The sequence below is a fragment of the Glycine max genome, chromosome 5 (assembly GCF_000004515.6).
Source record: "Glycine max cultivar Williams 82 chromosome 5, Glycine_max_v4.0, whole genome shotgun sequence".
NCBI lineage: Eukaryota > Viridiplantae > Streptophyta > Magnoliopsida > Fabales > Fabaceae > Glycine > Glycine max.
The window spans coordinates 40824491-40846241 of NC_038241.2; the positions used below are offsets into that span (position 1 = coordinate 40824491).

The 21751-nt window shown below is 32.1% G+C and overlaps 2 protein-coding genes across 5 annotated transcripts; both read left to right on the forward strand.

The window, feature by feature from the left end:
• Window positions 1-1042: 1042 nt before the first annotated feature.
• LOC100776564 (cyclin-dependent kinase F-1) lies at window positions 1043-3760 on the forward strand. 3 transcript variants are annotated; one of them, XM_041015712.1, is made up of 3 exons: window positions 1066-1629; window positions 1870-2626; window positions 3615-3760. In XM_041015712.1, exons 1-2 carry the CDS (start codon window positions 1141-1143, stop codon window positions 2614-2616), a joined length of 1236 nt encoding a protein of 411 aa, XP_040871646.1. In that variant the 5' UTR covers window positions 1066-1140; the 3' UTR covers window positions 2617-2626; window positions 3615-3760. The 3 variants fall into 3 exon arrangements, with proteins under 3 accessions (XP_003525274.1, XP_040871646.1, XP_040871647.1); XM_041015713.1 differs by having other exon boundaries at window positions 3620-3760; XM_003525226.5 differs by lacking the exon at window positions 3615-3760 and having other exon boundaries at window positions 1043-1629; window positions 1870-2816.
• Window positions 3761-6949: 3189 nt separating this feature from the next.
• LOC100786353 (protein tesmin/TSO1-like CXC 5) lies at window positions 6950-17298 on the forward strand. Of its 2 annotated transcripts, XR_005891631.1 has the most exons (9): window positions 6950-7597; window positions 8030-8137; window positions 8246-8423; window positions 9147-9500; window positions 10042-10142; window positions 10224-10318; window positions 11502-11924; window positions 13012-13292; window positions 17120-17298. XR_005891631.1 is itself a non-coding variant. In XM_003524348.5 (8 exons), exons 1-8 carry the CDS (start codon window positions 7392-7394, stop codon window positions 13230-13232), a joined length of 1686 nt encoding a protein of 561 aa, XP_003524396.1. In that variant the 5' UTR covers window positions 6950-7391; the 3' UTR covers window positions 13233-13475. The 2 variants fall into 2 exon arrangements, 1 of the variants encoding a protein (XP_003524396.1); XM_003524348.5 differs by lacking the exon at window positions 17120-17298 and having other exon boundaries at window positions 13012-13475.
• The last annotated feature ends 4453 nt before the right edge of the window (window positions 17299-21751 follow it).

Sequence of the window (21751 nt, forward strand, 5' to 3'; positions counted from 1 at the left end):
AGGTTGACAAAAAATTGACATCAGAAAAATGTATTCTCTTGTAGCAGTGGAAGAAAGATATTTCGTGAATATATTTTTCTTATTAAAAGAAGAGTGAAAATAAAAATGGAAAAAAAGAAGTAAATATATTACAAGAACTATTCAGTCTATTTTATTTTTACATAAAATATAAATCCAACAATTGAATATTTAAAAATAAATTTAATCAAATTGTGAACATAACAAGTGCAATAGAAATCACCTAATTAGAATTAAGTCCTATGACCAAGGAATTAAGTCCTATGAGCAGCAATGAAAGAAGCAACAAAAACAATTGGATTTATGATAGTTTCCTGATAGTTAACGATATAATCAAACAAGGAATTATGACTTTATTTTTTAATTACTAAAATTTATTTGATTGAAATAATTAATAAAAATTTCGAATTGCAAAAAGTAATAGTTATTTAACTATCGGAATTACTTTCAAATTTCTGTAGAAGAAGGATAATTACTTTGAAATATTCCAGGAATTAATTACGTGACACTTATAAGTTATAAATAAATGTTGTAAATTGCAATTCATGAGTATCATTTCAACAAATCTATCACATTTAAGAGGAATGGTAGCATTTCTCTTGTATCACTGTAATTGATTGATAATTGATAGGGGGGCAGAATTAAGAACAAATTAATAGGAGAGAAATTTTTTAAAGCTTGAAAATCATAAATTCTGAAAATTATATTTTCTGAAAATGAATCAAATTTCTTTGATTAATCGTTGCAATGCTAATTTAAGTTTTTTAGAAATCAAAAAATTATATAATATTTTTATCACATTAAATAATTTAATAAAAAATAAGATGAAATTTTTACTGTAGTAAAAGAGAAAAGAGAAATTAGATGAAAAAAAATAAGATTTTTATTTCTTCCATGGATTTTTTTGTTGAAAAATTGAATAAAAAAATTTAAAAAACATAAAAAAAATGTTGTTTTTTTAAAATTAATAACAATGTACGATTTATAATTTCAAAAAAACCAAAAATTTCTCTCATACTGCTCAGAAAATAAAAAAAGAAAAAGTTGAGTGAGAACCGAGAAGAGACTGATAAAAACATAGAGGCGAGGCAATAGGCATTGGACTTGGACAGTGTGAGTGTGATGGAGATGGATCCTCCACCGAAGAGCTGGAGCATCCACACCCGATCCGAGATCATCGCAAAATACGAGGTCATGGAGCGGGTCGGGTCGGGAGCCTACGCCGACGTCTACCGTGGCCGTCGCCTCTCCGACGGCCTCACCGTGGCCCTCAAGGAAATCCACGACTACCAGTCCGCCTTCCGAGAAATCGACGCGTTGCAGCTCCTCGAGGGCTCCCCAAACGTCGTGGTTTTGCACGAGTACTTCTGGCGCGAAGACGAGGACGCCGTCCTCGTCCTTGAGTTCCTCAGAACCGACTTGGCCACCGTCATCGCCGACACCGCCAAGGCCAACCAGCCCCTCCCCGCCGGCGAGCTCAAGTGCTGGATGATCCAGATTCTCTCCGGCCTCGACGCCTGTCACCGCCACATGGTCCTCCACCGAGATTTGAAGCCCTCTAATCTCTTAATTTCCGAACACGGCCTCCTCAAGATCGCTGATTTTGGACAGGTTATCTCATTGTCAACAATCGCAAAACCCTAACCATCTAGCTATTCAAATGTTAATTTAGCCCGTGTCTGCAAAATTGATTTTTAATTTATAGTGAATTCTCCTATTAATTTGTATTTAGAATAAAAAAAACTATTCAAACATAAAATCAATTTTGCTGCTCATCTAAACACACACTGACACACTTAATCCCTCAAAATGAAACCAAACAGCCAGTGAATTGATGGGTTGTTTTCTCAGGCAAGAATTCTCATGGAGCCTGGTATTGATGCTTCTAATAATCATGAAGAATATTCTAGAGTTTTAGATGACATTGACAATAAGGATACTATTACTAGCACCCACGATGGGAATGCAACATGCAACACAAGTGACGTAGATAGGGAAGAGGAAGAACTTGGTTGTTTTACGTCATGCGTTGGGACTCGTTGGTTTAGGGCTCCTGAGTTGCTTTATGGATCAAGAAACTATGGTTTAGAGGTTGATTTGTGGTCCTTGGGATGTATCTTTGCAGAGCTTTTAACGCTGCAACCTTTGTTTCCTGGAACTGCTGATATTGACCAGCTTAGTAGAATCATTGGTGTTTTGGGTAACCTTGATGAGAATGCTTGGGCTGCTTGTTCTAAACTTCCTGATTATGGGATAATCTCCTTTAGCAAGGTGGAGAACCCTGCTGGTCTTGAAGCTTGTTTGCCCAATCGGTCCCCTGATGAAGTGGCTCTGGTGAAAAAACTGGTTTGTTATGATCCTGCCAAGAGGGCCACGGCGATGGAGCTGCTTCATGACAAGTACTTTAGTGATGAGCCTCTTCCTGTTCTGGTTTCTGAGCTGCGAGTTCCTCTGACCAGAAAAGAGCAAGATGGGGATTCCCCTGGTGGGTGGGGTGATATCAACGATATGGATTCCGATTCCGATTCCCAGTTTGATGAGTTTGGCCCTCTGAATATCACAAGGACTGGTACTGGTTTCTCCATACAGTTTCCTTGAAGAATTCAAGGTACATTGTATTCTTGGAACTGCCTTTTTGCCTTTTCTGTCGTGTTGCTCAACTGTTACTATTTGCTGGAAATTCTTCGGTGAGAATATTGATAAGAAAAATCCCTTTTTTTTTTTCTGATTTGTCATTCACTTGTGAACAAAGGGATAAATTATTCAAAAGTAATTAGAATGATTGTGTGTTTACATGACATTCATAGTTGACCATGACACTCACAGTTGATAGTTTATATAATACATGGACTTGTATCCTTCCAAATTCACACATATAATGATAGCACGTACTATAGTTATTTTTGTGTTTATTCCTCTCATGACACAACTAAGTAAAAAGTTAGCTGCAAGAGGATTCATATCCATAATACAGCATCATATAAAGAGTAAGGACCGACTTTTTGTGAGTGGAAGTGGCAAATTCTGCAGCCCAGCTATGTTAACAGGGGTCTTTGTGAACTTAGACGTTGAAATATATTTTGTTTAAATTTATATTTATATAAAATTTAAAAGAAATTAAATAGAGGAATATAATTAGCTTTCCTCTTTCTTTTTATCTTTTTAAGAAATTAAGTTTCCTCTTATTAAATAACTCTGTTACCTTTTTAATATGAACTCCACTACCTGTTTTTGTCTCTATATATGAATACTATTTTGTCATAATCATTTATTGGAGAAAAGCTAGGCATACCTTATCATCTTTAAGTGTACATAGAAATTGGATAATGAAAATGATAGAAATTGGATGGTTATCTTCATGATATTTGTAATTCACTTTAAATCCATAGTACCATGATTTGAAAAAAATTAGAAAAAATGAGAAGTTATATGTTACTCATGACTTATTGGTTCTCCCCATGTCTTTTGATTAACATATCTTATAACCTATACTTTTTAATCTTTAATACCTTTTATTGATCTAGAATAGGCTACTGCATAAACATTATGAAGAGAGACATACTTTTTCTAACTTAATGTCCATTACATAATACTAGTGCAGGTTCTTTAGCCTTGGAATTTCCTATCGCACTTCGAACAATATATATTGATTTATGCAATTTCGGAATCAGTAGAGTACTAGAATGCTACTTGGATTCTACTTCTGAAGAAACCATTTTAAACAAAATATTTATAATGCTAATTCCTGGATGTTTATTTTTCTGTCAATTAATTTGCACAAAAAAAAGCTTTTTATTCAACCTTGTCTTGGGACAAATGTAACTTAAATATATATATCATTTTAGACACAAATATATTTAGAGTTACATTAGTAACAGGTCTTATTCACTTTTTTTCCTGGAAAATTTGTTCCAAATAAGACGAACAGTGAACCTCTTATTTCGGGACATTTCCGTGAACACTTACCTGCTGCTCAATACTATAGCTTTCAACTTGAAGCTATTATATACGTTCTTTCTTCCTAAAGCATTACGTTAAAAATGAGACAAACTTTGAAAAATGGAATGTTATTAAGCAGGTATCTCTTCTCCTTTCTATTTGTAAAAAACATTTTATTTTCCCTTTCCAAGCGTGGAAGGAAAAATAAGTAATTCAACAACATATCAACCTTGGGCAAAACTTTATGCCATTTATATGGCAAATAGTTCTCTAAACTAGGCATGGTAGAAGGGCGGGTTTAGTCTTCCTTTTCTTGACTCCCCAAGTATTTCCTTCCCCCACCCTCTCAATCTCTGGGGTTCAAAAATCAGACTCATCTTTGTCCCTCTTTGGGAATTGAGTTTCTATGTCCCGTCCGGTTTTTAATCCTATCTTTTTTTATTCATAAAAAAATAAAAGAAAACAAGACAATTTTTTTTTTTATAATTGGACTGAAAATTGAAATTTTAAGTAAAAATTATTTAATCTTATTTTTTTATAAGCTCAAAGAAATAGTAATTATGACAACTTATTTATCAAGGGTGAAATTTCAAGTAATTAACAACATATCAAGTAAAAATTATTTGTTCTCATTTATTTTTTAAGCATAACATGAAATTAAATAAAACTTGTACAAAAGTATAAGAAAAACAATAATTTCATGTGTAAAATAAAACATTAATCCATTATAATTGTAAGGTTATAATAGTAGTTTAAAATATTTATTATATCAGAATAACACTAGGGTGGAGGCGGGGGCAAGGACCAACAAACTTGATCTCATCTCCGACTCCAACTGTCTCAATTGAAAAAAATTCGAACTCGAACTCAATCCCAATCAACTCAATTTTTTCTTATCAAAGTCGGTCGGGCATAGATTGTTCCTCGCGGGGACAAGTACACTTGGCATACCTACAATATCAGTTGATTAAAAAAATAATTACAACAAAAAATTAGAAAGAATGATAATCTAAATATGAGTATGATAGTAGGATGTGAGTTACATTCTTTATCTTGTATAATATAATTCAATTCAACTCTTGCTTCGAATATACTAATTTACAAGTCTTCATATCTCATTAGGAAGGATCCATTTATTTATTAACTATATTCTTTATGAGATAGGAGACCTTTAAAAGAAGGTCTTCATGATGCAATCAAATCTAATACCTAAAGGGGTGTTTGGTGATGTAAATGTGTTTGGTTGAATTTCTGTTTTCTCACTGAAAATATTTTCCCAAACTAACCTGAAAACAATAAAATATTGTTTTCAGTTGAAACCAGGAATCTCATTTTGGGTAAAATGAAAACACGGTGACAAAGAATGTAATTTTAACTAAATCTAAAAATACATTTCTTTTGAAAACGCATTTGCAGTGTTTTTATTTCTTGAAAACATAAAATAAAAAGTCAAACCAAACATGTTTTTAGAATTTTAATTTTTTAAAATGAAAACAATTTTCAAAAAATAAAAACAGAAAATAAAAATCAAACACACCCTAACTCTTCTTCATTCAAGAGTCTTTGAACAATTAAAAATAGTATAGATTCATTTCCTACAATGGCTAACGTTTCCTATAATTTCCCAATACTCATATTAACTCATTGAACGCATTTGAACAATTGTCATCAAATTTTATGGTGTACATATCCGTTAGTTTCTTTACGACGAGTCTTTTTCCTTCATGATAATCAAACTACTTGACAATGGGGAATATTACTTGGAGAGTGATCATGATACCTTTTGTAACCTTCACCTTAAAAAGAATCAAATAATGTCTTGACTTTTATGATGAATTGCTCTCATGTTCGCTTATATTGGGCTAATCCCAGTTGAGTGTGTCTTCCATGGTCCAGTTTTAGTGGGTAGTTCGATTGAAGTTTTTAAGCTCTTTAAGCCTTTTCACACGGAATATATAGGGTTTAATGGTTTTATCACGTTTTCCTTAGAGCCACCATACACATACAGAAGCCTCTGCCCTTTCCCACCAGGTGGAGTCAGTTTGTTATCTACTCCTTTGCTATCACCTCTGGAAAAATACAAAACATTTAAACATGTCATTTCCTTTTCAATTTAGTATCCTAAACATATACAGCAAAAGACTTATAGAGTTTATATTTCATTTTCTTCACCACTTTTTGTCTTTGGTCCCAGAAAAGAAAAAATAACTGTAATACAGATTTTTTAATTACCATGTAATAAATATTACATTTGTTTTTTATTTATAAGACTCAATTAATTAATTTTTTAAAATTAAAAAATGATTAATTTAACTGATAACAATAAATTTATCTTAAATTTTTATCTTTTTTCAAAAATGCTATTGTTATTAACGTTGCTCTCTCTCTAAATGTTTATTAATACAACATTTTTTATTTAATTAAAGATGTTGTAGTGTAAAAATAATTAATACAAGAAATATTATGTCTTTGATCTTTTAAAAAGGAAAAAAATATTATTTTTAAATTAAATCTTATAAATAGGAACAAAGTAATTGATGTTACTTAAGAAATTTGAGTTTTTCATTGAAGTTTTTTTCTCCTACTCGTACTTTTTTATTCACAAACTTTTGGCATATGAAAATTAAAATTTAAAGAATACAAATATAAATATTTTACCATTCTGAAAAATTTTATTGATAATTTCCCAATATTACTCTAGCATGAAAGCATGAAATGATAGCAAAGTTAGCTCGAAATTGCACTTAATGGTAAAAAAGTTTGCTCTTGGAAGTCAACAACTGGAGTGGGACCGCTTTATTTTAGCGCGAAATTCTCTCTTTATTTACATTGTAGGTTTAACCCAAAAAACCGAATCACCTGCTATAAACCCCAGCGACGCAAAGTGAGACTCCAGGTAAAAAACACACACGTGTCCACAATGAACGGATGACATAAAAAATGGTTTTGGACGAGGGTTGAATTGAAGGGCAGAGAAGCAAAGAGGCGCACCGCTTCTATGAATTTGCGCCGCGTGATCGGTACTTTAATGAAGGACCGTTGGATGAAGAATGGAACGATATCTGGCCGTTGAATATATACGAAAATTGAATTTGAAAAGCTTGGGAGAAAGAGGGAGGAGGAGAGGGGGCGAAGGCGAACACCACCAACAAAGAACACACACAACACAACCCCTTCTCCCTTCTCTTAATAATTGCAAAGTTCTTTTTTTTCTTTCTTTCGTTCTTCTGTGTCGGTGTTTGGATCGAATTGTCTTTGATTCGAGAGTTGAACGCAGAGTCGGGCGCCGTTTGGATCTGAAACCAGTGAATTTGAGCTTATTTTTTGTTGAATTTGTAGCTGATTATTGTTGTTGTTGTTATCAGTAATCGGTGAGAGGAGTGAGTGAAATTTTGATTTTTCTTTTTTTTTTTTTTTTTAAAATTATTGTTTTGATGGGGGAAGGTGAAGCTGAGGGGAGTGATGGCGCTCCCAAGAATATTGTGTCAAACGACGTCGTTGCGAATGCCCTGTTGCCGTTCGATGTTCCCGCCAAGAAGCTCGCGCGGCAGCTCGATTTCACCGATTTCGGTGGGATGCCGGCGCCGCCGCAGCCGCCGGTGATTTTGCCACTGCCGCCTTCTGCTTCTGTCAGGGTTGGGTGAGTTTTTTTAATCCTAAATGTTTTCTATTTTTCATTTCTCAAGAATATGGATTTTCAGATTTCTTAGAAAAAAAATAAGGTGTAATTGTATGTTTTTTTTTAAAAAAAAAATGTCTGACTTTTGGAAATTCTGGGATTGCGAGTTCGGGAATAAAGTTTCGATTTTTATGCTTCTCGTACATGCGCGATGCTTGTTTGGTAGTTAGGAAGTTGAGTTGCAATCACAGTTTGTGAAGTGTTCTGTAGGAAATTTCCTTTCTGGTTTTGGGTTTGGCTGGTTGAGAAATGAGAAAGAAGTGACCGATAATTATTATTAGGTTTTGGTTAATTTAGTATGCATTGAATTTTATTTTATTTTTCTTGCAGCTGACGTGCTTGTTGATTATTTGAATTGCTCTTTGGTCTTCAATTAACGTTTGTTTTATTCAGGAAACCAGAATCTCCTAAATCGAGACCGAGGCCTGGCTTTGAAATTAAAGAAGCTACCCCGAAGAAGCAGAAGCAGTGCAATTGTAAACATTCAAAATGCCTGAAGCTGTAAGTGAAATACTCTGACTTTCTCTGTGATTTTTGTATTGTGCTTTTGCAGCTTGTTGGATGCAATGGGAAACTATGTGGAGCTAATGTTTGAAATGTCTTGAGCAGATATTGTGAATGTTTTGCTTCGGGAATATATTGTGACGGCTGCAACTGTGTAAATTGTTATAACAATGTGGAAAATGAAGCTGCTAGACGAGAAGCAGTTGAAGCTACTTTAGAACGGAATCCAAATGCATTTAGGCCAAAAATAGCGAGTAGCCCTCATGGAACACGTGATAGCAGGGTATGTGGTTGGTTTAGCTTTTGTGATGATTAATGTTGTGTGTTGTTTTTATATTGTGGCCGATAACGTTGATTTAGGGTATTGTATTTATTGATTATAAATTTAGAACCACATCAGGCTTGAATCTGCTCCACTGTTACAAGACATTATTACTTTTCTTTAATATGCACAAGGGATATTTTCTGCATTATAATTGGAGGTCACTTCTGCTTGTGTAATTGTTTTCCCACAGCATAATTTTATGTTCCATTAAGTGCATCATTCCATAATTATGGAATTATGCCTTTGCTTATTTAAAACAAGACATAGTTTAGATAAATTCGTTTTTTGGATCTCCTAAAATGTTGTGTCAATGAAACCAATACATTTCATTTTTGGTTTCCTTATTTGCATTTTCTTTTAATTTAGTAACACAAGGATAGAAAGTCAATAAAAATCGGAAAGCAATGTAACTAAAAGCAACTCAGGACTCAGGTAAGTGACAACCACTTGTCTCATTGTCTGCACAAAATGTTGGCTTTTGAAGGTATACAATTTTTCTATGACAGTAACCTATTGTTAATACACCTGACAAATTCACTTATATATGCTCTAAAGTGTAAAACTGTAAATAAATGATTTTTTTTTTCTGAACTCAGTAATTTTTCTAGTATTGTTAAAGATGTTGCATTTTTTTTTTAGTTTTTAATTGTTGACTATCTGTGAACTTAAAAATAAATGTAGGAGGATGCTGGGGAAGTTTTGATATTGGGAAAGCATAACAAAGGGTGCCATTGTAAAAAATCTGGGTGCCTCAAGAAGTACTGTGAGTGCTTCCAAGCCAACATTCTTTGTTCTGAAAATTGTAAATGCATGGATTGCAAAAACTTTGAGGGAAGTGAAGAGAGACAGGCTTTGTTCCATGGAGATCAAAATAACAACATGGTGTATATTCAGCAGGCGGCCAATGCTGCCATAACTGGAGCTATCGGTTCCTCTGGCTATTCTTCACCACCAATATCAAAGAAAAGAAAAGGTCAAGAACTGTTATTTGGGCCAACTGTCAAGGATCCATCAGTTGGCAGGCAGGGGCAACAGGTAAAAATTTGTTAATATTGTTCAGAGGTTTATTTTAACTTGCGAAATTGGTTAAATTGCAGAAATGGAGAAAAAAAGTTATCCAGTTTTACAATTTACTGTCACATAATCTTACTTGACTGTAATAATTACAATCATGTAATAGCAGTTTATATTTCCAATTAAACATGAAAGATGCATTTAAACTTGATTTAGTCCTTATTTAATTTATATATGCTCCCTTTGATTTGTTCCAATGTGTCTCCATGAGGAAGGCCTATCTCAAAATGCTAATCTATTGTGAATGAATAAAGACAAATCAATTCTGTAGCTTTGATGCTGAAAGTTTTGGTTCAATACCATGATGACTTAACATATGGTCTAAAAAAAGCTCATCATGAGTTGCTATTTCATATTAGCTCGCTGCAATTTAGGGTGAAAACTATTAATGACTTTTTTATTTTTCAATTATATACAGTAATGTCATGAATGATGAATTATATATATATATATATATATATATATATATATATATATTCTTTAATGTTCACCTGTTCACCAGGCAAACAATGTCAGAGTTCCTGCACCCTCCTCATCCTTGTCACCTATCCCAGGTGCTCGTGTTGGACCAGCAACATTAGGTCCTTCAAAATTAATGTACAGGTATGACTGGTTAAATTCATGAAAATAATGAAATTAAGATATATTTATTTAATTTAGTCATTAACTTGATTACTGTTGTAGGTCTCTTTTAGCAGACATCATACAACCACAGCACCTGAAGGAACTTTGCTCAGTTCTGGTGCTAGTATCTGGACAAGCCGCTAAGATGTTTACAGGTATGTTGACATGTTAAATTGTCAATTATGAATTTGTGTTATTTGTTTTGGAAGTATCATTACTGTTTTCTTTTTTAATTTCTTATGAGTAGAGTGGTAATAACCAAGAAAAGGTTTTTCTGTTTCCCACATTTTCCCTGTCTTTTCCCTTTCTCAAATGATCCTAAAAAAGTTGAGCTGTTCCATACAATGAGTGAGCATTATATATGGATTGGTATAATTTTGCATCTTAGAAATTGAATTGTTACATCAGATAAGACTTTCTAATTTGTTGTTCTAGAAACAAGTGCATCAGAAAATGAAGAGCTAAACAAGTTTTCAATCACAGTAAGGTTTAGAATTTTTTTTATCACCATGCTGTTTATGTGCCATCAAACTAGTTTGAGGATTTAATTAGCTAAATAATAAATTACAGAATTCAGCCTGTTTTAATTGATAATATACCTGCAAACAATAGTTTTCTTTACGGGAAATGAGGAAAGCAGAAAAGGAAGTGCAATTAATTAAAAGCTGTTTATTTTGAACTTTGAAGTGGAATTAATTCTATGACACCTCTAAATGTTTGGTAACCCTGCCCATTTGCTGATGTTATTTGCCACTTGATAGTTGTTTGGTGAGTTTTAAATATGGGACGGAGTGCAATGCTCAAGATGCTGTGGTTTGCAAAAAATTTAGCACCTAAGAAACCTCTATATTGACAAGTGACCTTGTAGTGCATCTAAATTTTTCCTGTTATTCCATAGAAAATATGATTAGGAAACAGTTCATAAAACACTAAGAACTTTTTGGTTTCTGGAAATGCTTTCTTTTCCTATTTTCTGTTTCACTCATAATTATTAAAAAAAAAATTCATTTTATTTTGCTTTCAGAGATTTATATTGGAAATGGTGAAAACAAGAAATCAAGTGAAAATAATGTGGCATTTTTGTAATTATATGTAAAAAATGAGAAAATTGAATCAAAAAATATTTCCCAAAACCAAACAGGCTCTAATACTCGTGGAGTCGTGGTCCATGAATTTACAGATATACTTAGAAGTAAAGATTTTGGACTAGAAACTTCTAGTTTTCTGAATAATTGATGGTTCCAGTTGCTATCTACCAAACAATATTAGCTTTATCAATGTGCAATTGTACATTATTGACTTATTTTCTCTCACCAATTATTTTTATGACTGTGACAGACCACAAAAATTTCATGGATAAGCATGCTGAAGATCAGACAGAAACTTCTCGTGCTTCTTCAACTCAGGAGCAATTACCAAGCCAAAAGGAGGCTAATGTTGAGAAAGCTATGGCTGATGATGATTGTTCAAGTGCAAACCAGACAGATAATATCAGCCCGGATAATTCTTGTTCAGATGGTGCTGATGTCCCAAAAGGGAGGCCAATGTCTCCTGGAACTTTAGCATTGATGTGCGATGAGCAAGATACAATGTTCATGACTGCTGCCTCCACTGTCGGGTCAAGGGCACATGCTTGCAACACATCTTTGCAACCGCCTTATGGACAAGTAATGACAGAGGTCTATGCAGAGCAAGAAAGGATTGTATTGACGAAATTTAGAGATTTTCTCAATAGAGTTATCACTATGGGAGAAATAAATGGTAAGTTAATACTTTTTTCTGTTCTAGTTATAATTTCTTTGCAAAAAATTTATGAAATCCCATTCTTAGCACTGGTTCTCTTACAAATGAACCTTCTCAACTTTCAATGTAGACAACACCCACCCTCCCAATATCATTGACAAACATCCCAATAACTGCTTGTTTATTTTCCATTAGTTGATTTGTCTTTGTACCACCCTGTTAGTTATCTGAAGCTGAACCTGTATTATTTATGTATAAAGTGTCTGTATTTGAGCTCTGGTACTAATATCTATCAGTCCAGAGACAGTGTGTAAATTCATGAAGATAAAGAAATACGGCAAAGAAAGGAAAAGAGCAATTCTGGAACCTTCTGTTAGTTATCTGATACTCCTCTGACCCATTTGCTTTATGCCTTCTGGCACTGTCCATCCATTTCTTTAAGCTGCACATTTAACGTGACTATCTTCATGATTTCATTGTTGCTCCCCTGCTGAGCCTTGAGGCTTGATCCTCTTCTCAACGGTAACATTTAACTCCTCTTCTCAACGGTAACATTTAACGTGACTATTCTTAGTTATATCACATCCCTGCACATGATTTTTTTCCCCTCTGCCAAGAGCCAATCTATTCATATTCCATTTATTCCTCAGCAAGAGCTTGTGCAGTCCTTATACACCTAATCCATTTACTTTACTTCAAAGTTACGGGGGTGGTTCTGTTTTTTTGCTGATTACAATTTAATGGTGGTAAAGGATGAGTGAGTTCTATCATCTATGGAGCATGAAGTGAAGACCTCATATGGATAGAAAATGGTTGTCTCTATAGTTGTAAAGTGTACATCAAGACAGTTAGTCAGATTAACCAGCTGTTTCTAGTTTATTAATGCTTTGTCAGGCCTGCTTTTATATCGTTATGTCAGTTGAAATGGATTTGAAATTTCTGATTTCCATGGTCAGAAAGTATTGTGTGCTGGATTTCTTGTTTGTCTCAAGTAGAAATGTTAAATGTAATTGTTACACATACTAACACACTATATGTTGTGTATTTTTTGCATTTCCTACTTTATTGCTTGTTTGAAGTGACTGATTTTTGTTCCCAATTTCAGAAACAAAGTGCTCTTCATTAGCCAGAAGTGAATTAGAGAGTCAAAAGGATCCAAACATCAATTGTACTGGAAACGCCAGTACTGAGACACAGCATCAGCAGGGAGCCACTAATAACGGTGTTGCCAAAACGGCGGGCAACTCCAGTAATTCTACATCTTTGTTTCCTGGTGGTAGTCTTGTTTCTGAAAATGGTGAAACCTATCCGAAGGTTGAAGAATAGATATGAAAGGAATCTAACATAGATGAGCAGAGATAACTCTGGAAGAAAAATTGTTTGAAGGTATGCTACAACTCTGAACTGTAAAAACACTTTCATTCTTCATTATATGGCTTCTCTTTGATGGGGGTGTCAATTGTCAAGCACACAGGCCCACCAAGTAGTCCAACTAGGATCAATTTTTTCGGTTATCAATTTTCTTCTTTTAATTTGGTCATTCATATAGAAATCTGAATTAATTGCTCTGCTTTGTCGTCTATTAATTATTAATCTATTAACCAAAAGATGGTTTTGGTGGACACATGTCAAAATCTCATGGAATTTTTCCTCCCTTTTCCAACAAGATCTAGTTCATTGTTGTCTTTTATTTGAACCGTTCAGATGGCATAGTGATTAACAAATATTTTTAATTATAAATATATTGTGCTATCTCTTTTTCTTCTAATAATAATATTATCGTTACTTTTCTTAATCATAATATTATTATTAGAAGAAGAAAAAGAGACAGCACAATAAATTTATAATTAACAAATATTTGTGAATAATTTGAAATTTTTTATTATTTGTGAATAACTTTACATTGTCAAAATATAAATATTTAATTTTATGATTTTGTTCATATATTTTCTAAATCTTAATAGGTATTTTTTTTATACTTTTACTCTATTTTTTATTTTCATTACTGGGTAAGACAGTCGTGTTATTGCACTTTCCAACTAGTCTGTTCTGGTGATTGTGTTGTTCTTATATTGTGGTTGAGTCTCAAAAATACAAGTTCTACTGTCTGCTGAGATAAACATGAATAACTTCTTTATTTTGCGGGGTATTATGCCCAAACAAAAAGGAGTTACATGTGAATCGCCGTAATTTTGTTAAAGTCAGATAAGATAAATACTGGTATTATTCTGTTTAGGATTAATTGGAATCATTTATGTGTTTGGTCTACTTTGTTTTTAAAAAATAACTGTTTGTGTTTATTTTTCTGAAGAATTTTTTAGAAATAAGTGGTTATTTTTCCTAAAGTTATTTCAAACGTGATCAATCGAATAAATTAGATGATATGATGATAACGGTTTATATTTGAAATACATATAAACATTTTTAAACATGTAAAAATAGATTAACATGTTAGTCTAAGTAAAAGATTTTTTTTTTTAAAATAAAGTCTCGATGTGAACCTTGGATGGAGTTTTAGGCGTCCGTTAGTACAATTGTGTCATTCAGCAGCTTGCATTAAAAATTGCCAAGGATTTGCAAAATAAAATCTGTGCTTTGCTATTTCCTAACACGAATGAACATTTTCTAATCCGCAGTAATTCTGTATTCATTTTGAAAAAATGTGTAATACAATGCGCTAACAGGAACGGTTTAAGTTTGATTGTTTTTTTAGTTTCAGGCCATATTGAGCTGAATAATAAAAATATACTTTATGCGTCTGGCTCCCAAAGGAATATAAAAACAAAGTAGACCAGTAAAACAATTAGTCCTCTTCTCTCCGTCACCGCACCTCCCACAACCACCATTCTAGCAACTACTGCCAATCTCTCTCCGCCGCCACTACCTTAGCAGTCCGGTGCATATACGATCGAGAAGTCAAGATAACAGCAAATCAAGAAATCAAAAACAAAGGATTCAGAAATCAGATCGCAGGATCTTTCTCGAACAAATTTCATAATAGATCCAACAAATCGAAAACAAGAAATTGAAAACAGATTCGTCACCGCCACACGCGGCTTTGTCTCGCACCTTCAACAATCATCTTGGTACCACCAAGCCATCACCTCCATTTGCAACATACGCGTCGGGACGACTGGCAGAGACGACCATTCCTTTTCTCATTGTTGTATCGCCGCAAAACCATCGAAACCAGAGCCACCGTCGTTGGTTAGGGCCACCCGCAACTTCCTCGCTCTTGACACCACGCTTAATCTCTCTTAGCGTCTGGCGGCAACGTTTCTAGCGATCTCGTTCAACTCATTTGTCATATTTTTTACAAATTTAGATATAAATTTTTTATTTTTTCTCCGGAGACGACGTCTAATAAATTTGAAAACGAAAATGAATATTTATTCAATTTAATATTCATAATAATCAAAATAGTGTAAAAAATTGTACGATCAATTTTTTTTAAAAATATCCTATCAGTTAATTATAAATATCTTAAGCATGGCTTTGAAGTAATTAATTAATTATTATAAAAATCTTGGAAGAAACGGATGCAATTTGTTAAAAAAAATAAAAATAAAAGAAAATGGGAAATGTAAAGGACGAAACGGCGCCGTTGCGATGGTAATAATGTGGTCCTGGGAAAGCATACTGCATAGTGATAGTAGCGGCGGGCGAAGGTTTGATACTGAGAAGAAGAATGGCAATGGCATCATTGAAGGTAATGTGTAGGTTACAGAGTGTTATTGCTCATAACCATAACAAGTTCACCAAACCCTCTCTCTCTCCTCTTTCTCTCTCTGCGCCACGCCTTTCTCGCACTTCCCGGTGAGACCACACCCACATCACTATTATTAACGTTTCCTTCTTCTAAACCTAAAACTAAACCTAAAAGTGACATTTTTTTTTCTGTGATTAGGTTACCAGTGGAATTGGGATGCTTGGAATCAATGATGCCGTTTCATAGCGTTGTAGCTTCAGCTCGATTAGTGTCAAGCTTGTCTATTGAGTCTCTCGGTTGGGGATTAGTTCCTCAAGGTCTGTCTCCTTCACTAATAGTAATCTTCTTCTCATTGCACACCACACTAATACCCCTTACTTTCTTCTTCTCTTTTGCACACTAAACCAACCCTAGTGGGTTAAGTTAATATTTCATATCTTGTCCTGTGTCCATTCTTGCTGTTTTCCGTTGCTTTATGAATTAGAACCGTAAATGGGGTGACTAAGGCCTGGTTGGATAAACTTTTATAGGAAAAGAAAATAAGAATGTAAAATAAATTGAAATCAACTTATGCACTTCAGATTTTAGAGAAGTTAGATGAGACAGCTTCTATAAAAGTCAAGTGCATAAGTTGATTTAACTTTTTGGAGAAGCATAATTCATTTTTCTTCTCCTATTACAAGTGATGTTTGAGAAATTTATCCAAATTAGACTTAATCCTGAGAACTAGTCTTTCAAGGTGTGGATAAAATGCTTCCTTGCTGATTTGTATGGACATACCATTTGGTTCTTGTTGGTTAGAGTTAGAGCTTTGTTGTGTGGAAGATTTTTATAGGGTATACCATATGATCAGCACTTGGGCACTGGAAGTATTTATATTTGTGATAGAATTTACTTAGATGTGAAAAATCATAAAGTGGGCTTTCAAGGGAAAAGATGTTCTGAAGCCTGGCACCAAGGGGTAGGAAGAGGGGGTTCTTCTAAATTATACAGTAAATTGCTCATATCATTTCCATTTTACCCATTGTCTTTAAATTTTGGATGTAAGGCTAACGTTAGAAAAATAGACAGGTATTGTTAGTCATATGATAGAAATCGCACTATGATAGTTGTATTAATATATTATGACTTAAAAAATGTCAAAATAAATCATGGTGTTATTTATTTATTGAAGTTTTGCTGAAGTGAATTCCAGGGTACAAGTGTTAACTGTTAACTAGAGATACCTGATGCTCAAAAAGATAAATATATTCATTTTTTTTTAATTATTGCATAAAATTGTGTTCTTTTAGACTTTGTTAGAAGTAGAGAAGTAGCCTGCATGAGTAAATAGCTACGTTTGATGTAAATCTTGTTATACCCTGTAGAATTATTAGATTTTTTTTAAGTACATTGTTGATATGATAATTGCACACATCTCATTTTTCCTTCTAATTTGAGGTACCAAATTTAATAACTGAACAACAATAACTTATTGCGATGCTTCCATTTGTCTATTTTACAGGTATTTCCATGCCTTTATGACAGCATTTGTCTGCAGTTAGTTGCTGCAAGGTAGCATTTTCATCTGATGGCAGGCTCATGTTGATGTTTTCATCAATTGTAATCTTGAGACCACTGACATAGGATCCTTCATCTGACATATTTGAGGAACATTCAGTGCAATTGATGTTGCTTACATAATGTTTGGTTCATTTTATCTTCCTATATTTCTGGAATATCATTTTTTGGTTTTTCCAGTCTGGATGATTTTCTTGTCAACTAATAATGCATTAAAGTGCATTATACTGAGGATTTAATCCATTTACTAGTTAACGTTTCCATTATTACTACAGATCTATGGTTTTACAACTATAAGTCATTGGCAAACCAGGTATGATATAGTAGTGTAGATGGGTCTAGCAAATGGGAAATGAGAATCATATATAAAAGTTGCACTCTCCCAATAACATTTCTCATGTAGGAAAGAGAGTGCTAAAGAGTGGATTGCTAAGATTCTCATGTAGTGTGATGATTTTGCATCCTTGGTTGACAGTTGACATGGGTGGAATGGGAACAAAATAGATTGTTGCTTTAGAACATGCTAAATCGGTACCTGCTGTTGTTGATACCTACCCTTTTGTTTCTATATGCAGTAATCTTGTTCCAATTCCATTTTGCTTGTTTTAATGATTTTCAAGAATGGTTTGATTGGTTTTTATCTAAAAAAAATAAAATTGTGGATTTGTTTGAATCCTAGGTTAAAAAAATTTAGGTTTGAATATGTTTTTAATCCCTTTTAAGTTGATATTTTTTCATTTTTGGTCCTTACAAGTTTGTTTTCTAATTTTAGTCCCTATAAATTGATACTTTTCCAATTTTGGTTCATGATTAAGTTTTTTTTATTCTTTTTTAGTTCTTGTAAAGTTTATGTTTGTTCAATTTTAGTCCTTTTCAAGATTCCAATTTTTTCATTTATACTCTTCATAAGTTCGCACTTATAAGAATAAAAATTAAAAAAATGTAAACTTACACCACTAAAAATGAACAAATTATCTTGCAGGACCAAAATTGAAAAGAAGTAAACTTACAGAGACTAAAATAAGAAAAATGAATCTATAGGGACTGAAAGTGAAAAAATACTAATTTACAAGGACTCAAAATATATTTAAGTCAAAAATTTATATTGCATTTTATAGCAAGGCGTAGTAGTTTTCACTCAATTTTGATGTTTATGTACAAGCATTGCTATGACCCAAGAAAGGTTTGTAAAGTGTTTCTGTTGAGTGGCTTTGGACATCGACTCATCTCAATTGAAGGTTTTTTTTTTTTTTTTTTCCATTGAGAGGAACTCCTTCCAACTATTGGCAAATGCAAGATATTTCTGTCTTTGAAGTTTTACCAAATGTGCATATTAACCCCTTTGTATGTAGTTAAGGTAGCTTTAAAACACATTGGCAATTTTTGGACCTTGATTCATCTCAATTGAAGTTTATTTTTTTCCATTGAGAGGAACTCCTTCCAACTATTAAAGTGTTTCTGTTGAGTGGATTTGGACCTTGATTCATCTCAATTTAAGTTTTTTTTTCATTGAGGCATGTGCAAGAAATTTCTGTGTTTGAAGTTATCAAATGTGCATAGCTTTAAAACACAATGACAATTTTTTCAGATAGTAAAACGTTACGGTGCAAAATTTTAGTAGCTTATTATATACCATTAAAACTCGGGGTGAGTCTAGGGAGTGCTCAAGTTGAGCTTACGATGAAGAAATTGAGTTTTTAATTAACTTAGTCAATTTCATTACTGATAAACTTTATTAAAGCGAATCCAATGTATATTTTATAGTGGAAAAAATTAATAAATTTGGCACTGGATATGCAAGTTTAAAAAAGAAAACGATTATTGGAGAGACAACAAAGGGAGAATCATTTTGAAGTGAAGAACAGTTTTCTTTGGGATACATATGGATCTTTAGCTAGTTTACACAAATGCACGATTATAAATCTGGGTGGTAGTAGTACGGTCAAAATTTATATAGAATAAAATATAAAGAGAACAAATTAATTCTTTTGAAATATAAGGATCAAAATTTAAAAAGCTAAAGATTAAAAATGTATTTAGTTCACATAAAAGTAAATTTAGTGATTCAGCTCAGGTATAAGATTTAAAAAGGGTTAATTCTGTATCAAGGGTATTTAATATGTTTTGAAATGTTAAAAATTATCTTAATTTTGGAGTTTTTTTTTTGTATTGGGAAGTGATTTAATTTATTTTTGTTTGTTTGAAAGGGTATATAGAATAAGAAAGTCAATGAGGTCATTAAGTGAATTGGTTGAAGAGGATGGGTGAGTAAAAAAAATATAGAATAAGAAATTATTTAAAATTTTATTTTAATCAATTTTTTCTATATGAGAAAAAGTTAGGATAAACCTTAAGATTCAGTGAGTGGTCACAGGATACTTACAGGATACTTACATTGCATATCTCAATTTCAACTTAAGTACCTTTATATTTAAATTGAAAATAATATCTTGAGAATTTTGAGTTAAAAAAACACAATCGGCCGTGAGACCAAATTTATTTATTTATTTTAAAAAAAGAATTTAACCAACTATTTTTTTAAAAAAAGTCTCACAAAATTTTAATTAGATAAAGCTAAAGTGGAATTATAAGTCTTTTTTCTTAATCAATAAAATGTATATATATACCTCAAATATGAAAGAATCCATTGAATAAACCTTATGTGTTTTCACTCAAGACAACACTTATTATACATAATATGAATGAAGCAAAAATATTTACTAAAAAATAAAAAATTCAAATAAATTTAAATAAAAAAATATAATAATGTTAAAACTAATACAAAGGTTAACTTAAAAAAAAAAAAAAAAAACCAATACAGAGATCTATTCTTTACCTTTGGAACGTAGAGTTGTATCTTTGACTGATTTAGGGGACTGCAACGACCTTGCATTTCATTTGACATATTGTGACGTGATAGAGTGTGTAATAAAAATTAATAATTAATTAAAGAAACAAAAAAAATTCAAGAAATAAAAGACTTTCATTTTTTTAAAAGGTAACTCAATTTTTTTATATCATAAAATTAAAGAAATTTATTTTATTTTGGAAAATAAGTAGTTGTATTGATTAATTAAAAAACTAATTAACAATTTGATAAATGGATAAAAGATAGGTAATCGAAGTATAAGAGTTCAAATTTTAAGCTATATTTTACTCTTTTTTTAATTCCTTTTTCCCTATCTTCTCTCCTATACAATTCATTATTAACGTCTGGATATATTTATCGTAATTTTTATATTTTCATCTTTTAGGGACACATTTATCAACGGAATGAGAAGATGAAAAGTAAAAAAAAAAAAAATTATGACAAATAAGTCCTATGTTGGCAATCCATGTTGGCAATCATTTCAGTGACAAATTTGTCCCTTCGTGCCACGTAGGCTATGTTATTAACATTGACAGACAAAAGTTAACGACGAGATATATTTGTCGTATTTTTTACACTTTGAGAGACTAAATTTTGTATTTTCATCTTTCAGGAATGCATTTGTCAGCGAATTACACATTGAGGGACAAAAGTGACTATTTACCCTTTAATCTAAATTATTCTTGATCATAGGATTATTGTGAATAGGACATCAATCATTTAGATCAATATATATGTAATGATTTTTATTAAATAAAGATTAATAAATCTCATTTATTAGATTGCATATATAGATGATGTATATGTAAATTTCTTCATTGAACTGACTCAATTGATAATTCCTCGTAATGAGTGTTATCTTGAGATGTCAATAGGAAATTCTCAAGAAGAAATATAATAATTTCCTTTGATATGATATTATCATAGTAATTAACAAATTATTTGTTATATTTTAATTTCGACCTTAGGACACTAGTTGAATGAATATTGGATGTGATTAAATTCTTGGAGAATTAATGATTGATTAAGAAAGAATCCATCAACTCTAAGTAATGAATTTGAGCTCTATGATAAAATTAAGACCTTGCACGTGTGAGACTAATAATATAGTCTAGTTAACCTTGAGTCATAAATGATGAAAGGAAATATTGCATTGTTACCTAGGCGGTAAGGAATGTAGTTAAATGTATGATTAGTAAATTAATTATGATTAATGAATACGATTTAGTATTGAATCTACGAGGTTATACACAAACGAGTGTTTCAAAAAATAATTATTTGATATTTAAATTTGAGAATTTAATTTAATCAAATAAATATTTTAGTAAAATATTATTATATTATTTGCTAGTATCAAAAATATAATTAATATAAACAACGAATATTATTTTACAAATGTGAAAGTTACGTATAAGGTAAGAATAAGAATAAGATTCTATTATTATATATAAAGTTTAGATCATATGATTATTTACCCTAATTAATCATAAAAATTATTTTTGCATTACATAAAAACTTCTCAAGATAAAAAGATATGAGATAATTTTTATTTTCAAATATAAAGATAAAAAAATATAAAATTATTTTAAATATTTTTTTTTTAAAAAAAGTCAAAATCCATATCTCTTTAAATGTTGTAAATAGATAACATCTACTTGATAGTAGAGTGCACAAAAAACAAACTAAAAAATGTAAGGCCGCTAGACC

Excerpts from the sequence above, each read along its gene's own strand:
- LOC100776564 (XM_003525226.5), top strand. The coding sequence starts at position 1,141 with ATGGAGATGGATCCTCCACCGAAGAGCTGGAGCATCCACACCCGATCC. Across the intron at positions 1,630-1,869 it reads AGATCGCTGATTTTGGACAG|GCAAGAATTCTCATGGAGCC; the intron begins GTTATCTCATTG and ends TTGTTTTCTCAG.
- LOC100786353 (XM_003524348.5), top strand. The coding sequence starts at position 7,392 with ATGGGGGAAGGTGAAGCTGAGGGGAGTGATGGCGCTCCCAAGAATATT. Across the intron at positions 10,319-11,501 it reads AGCCGCTAAGATGTTTACAG|ACCACAAAAATTTCATGGAT; the intron begins GTATGTTGACAT and ends TGACTGTGACAG. Across the intron at positions 11,925-13,011 it reads CACTATGGGAGAAATAAATG|AAACAAAGTGCTCTTCATTA; the intron begins GTAAGTTAATAC and ends TCCCAATTTCAG.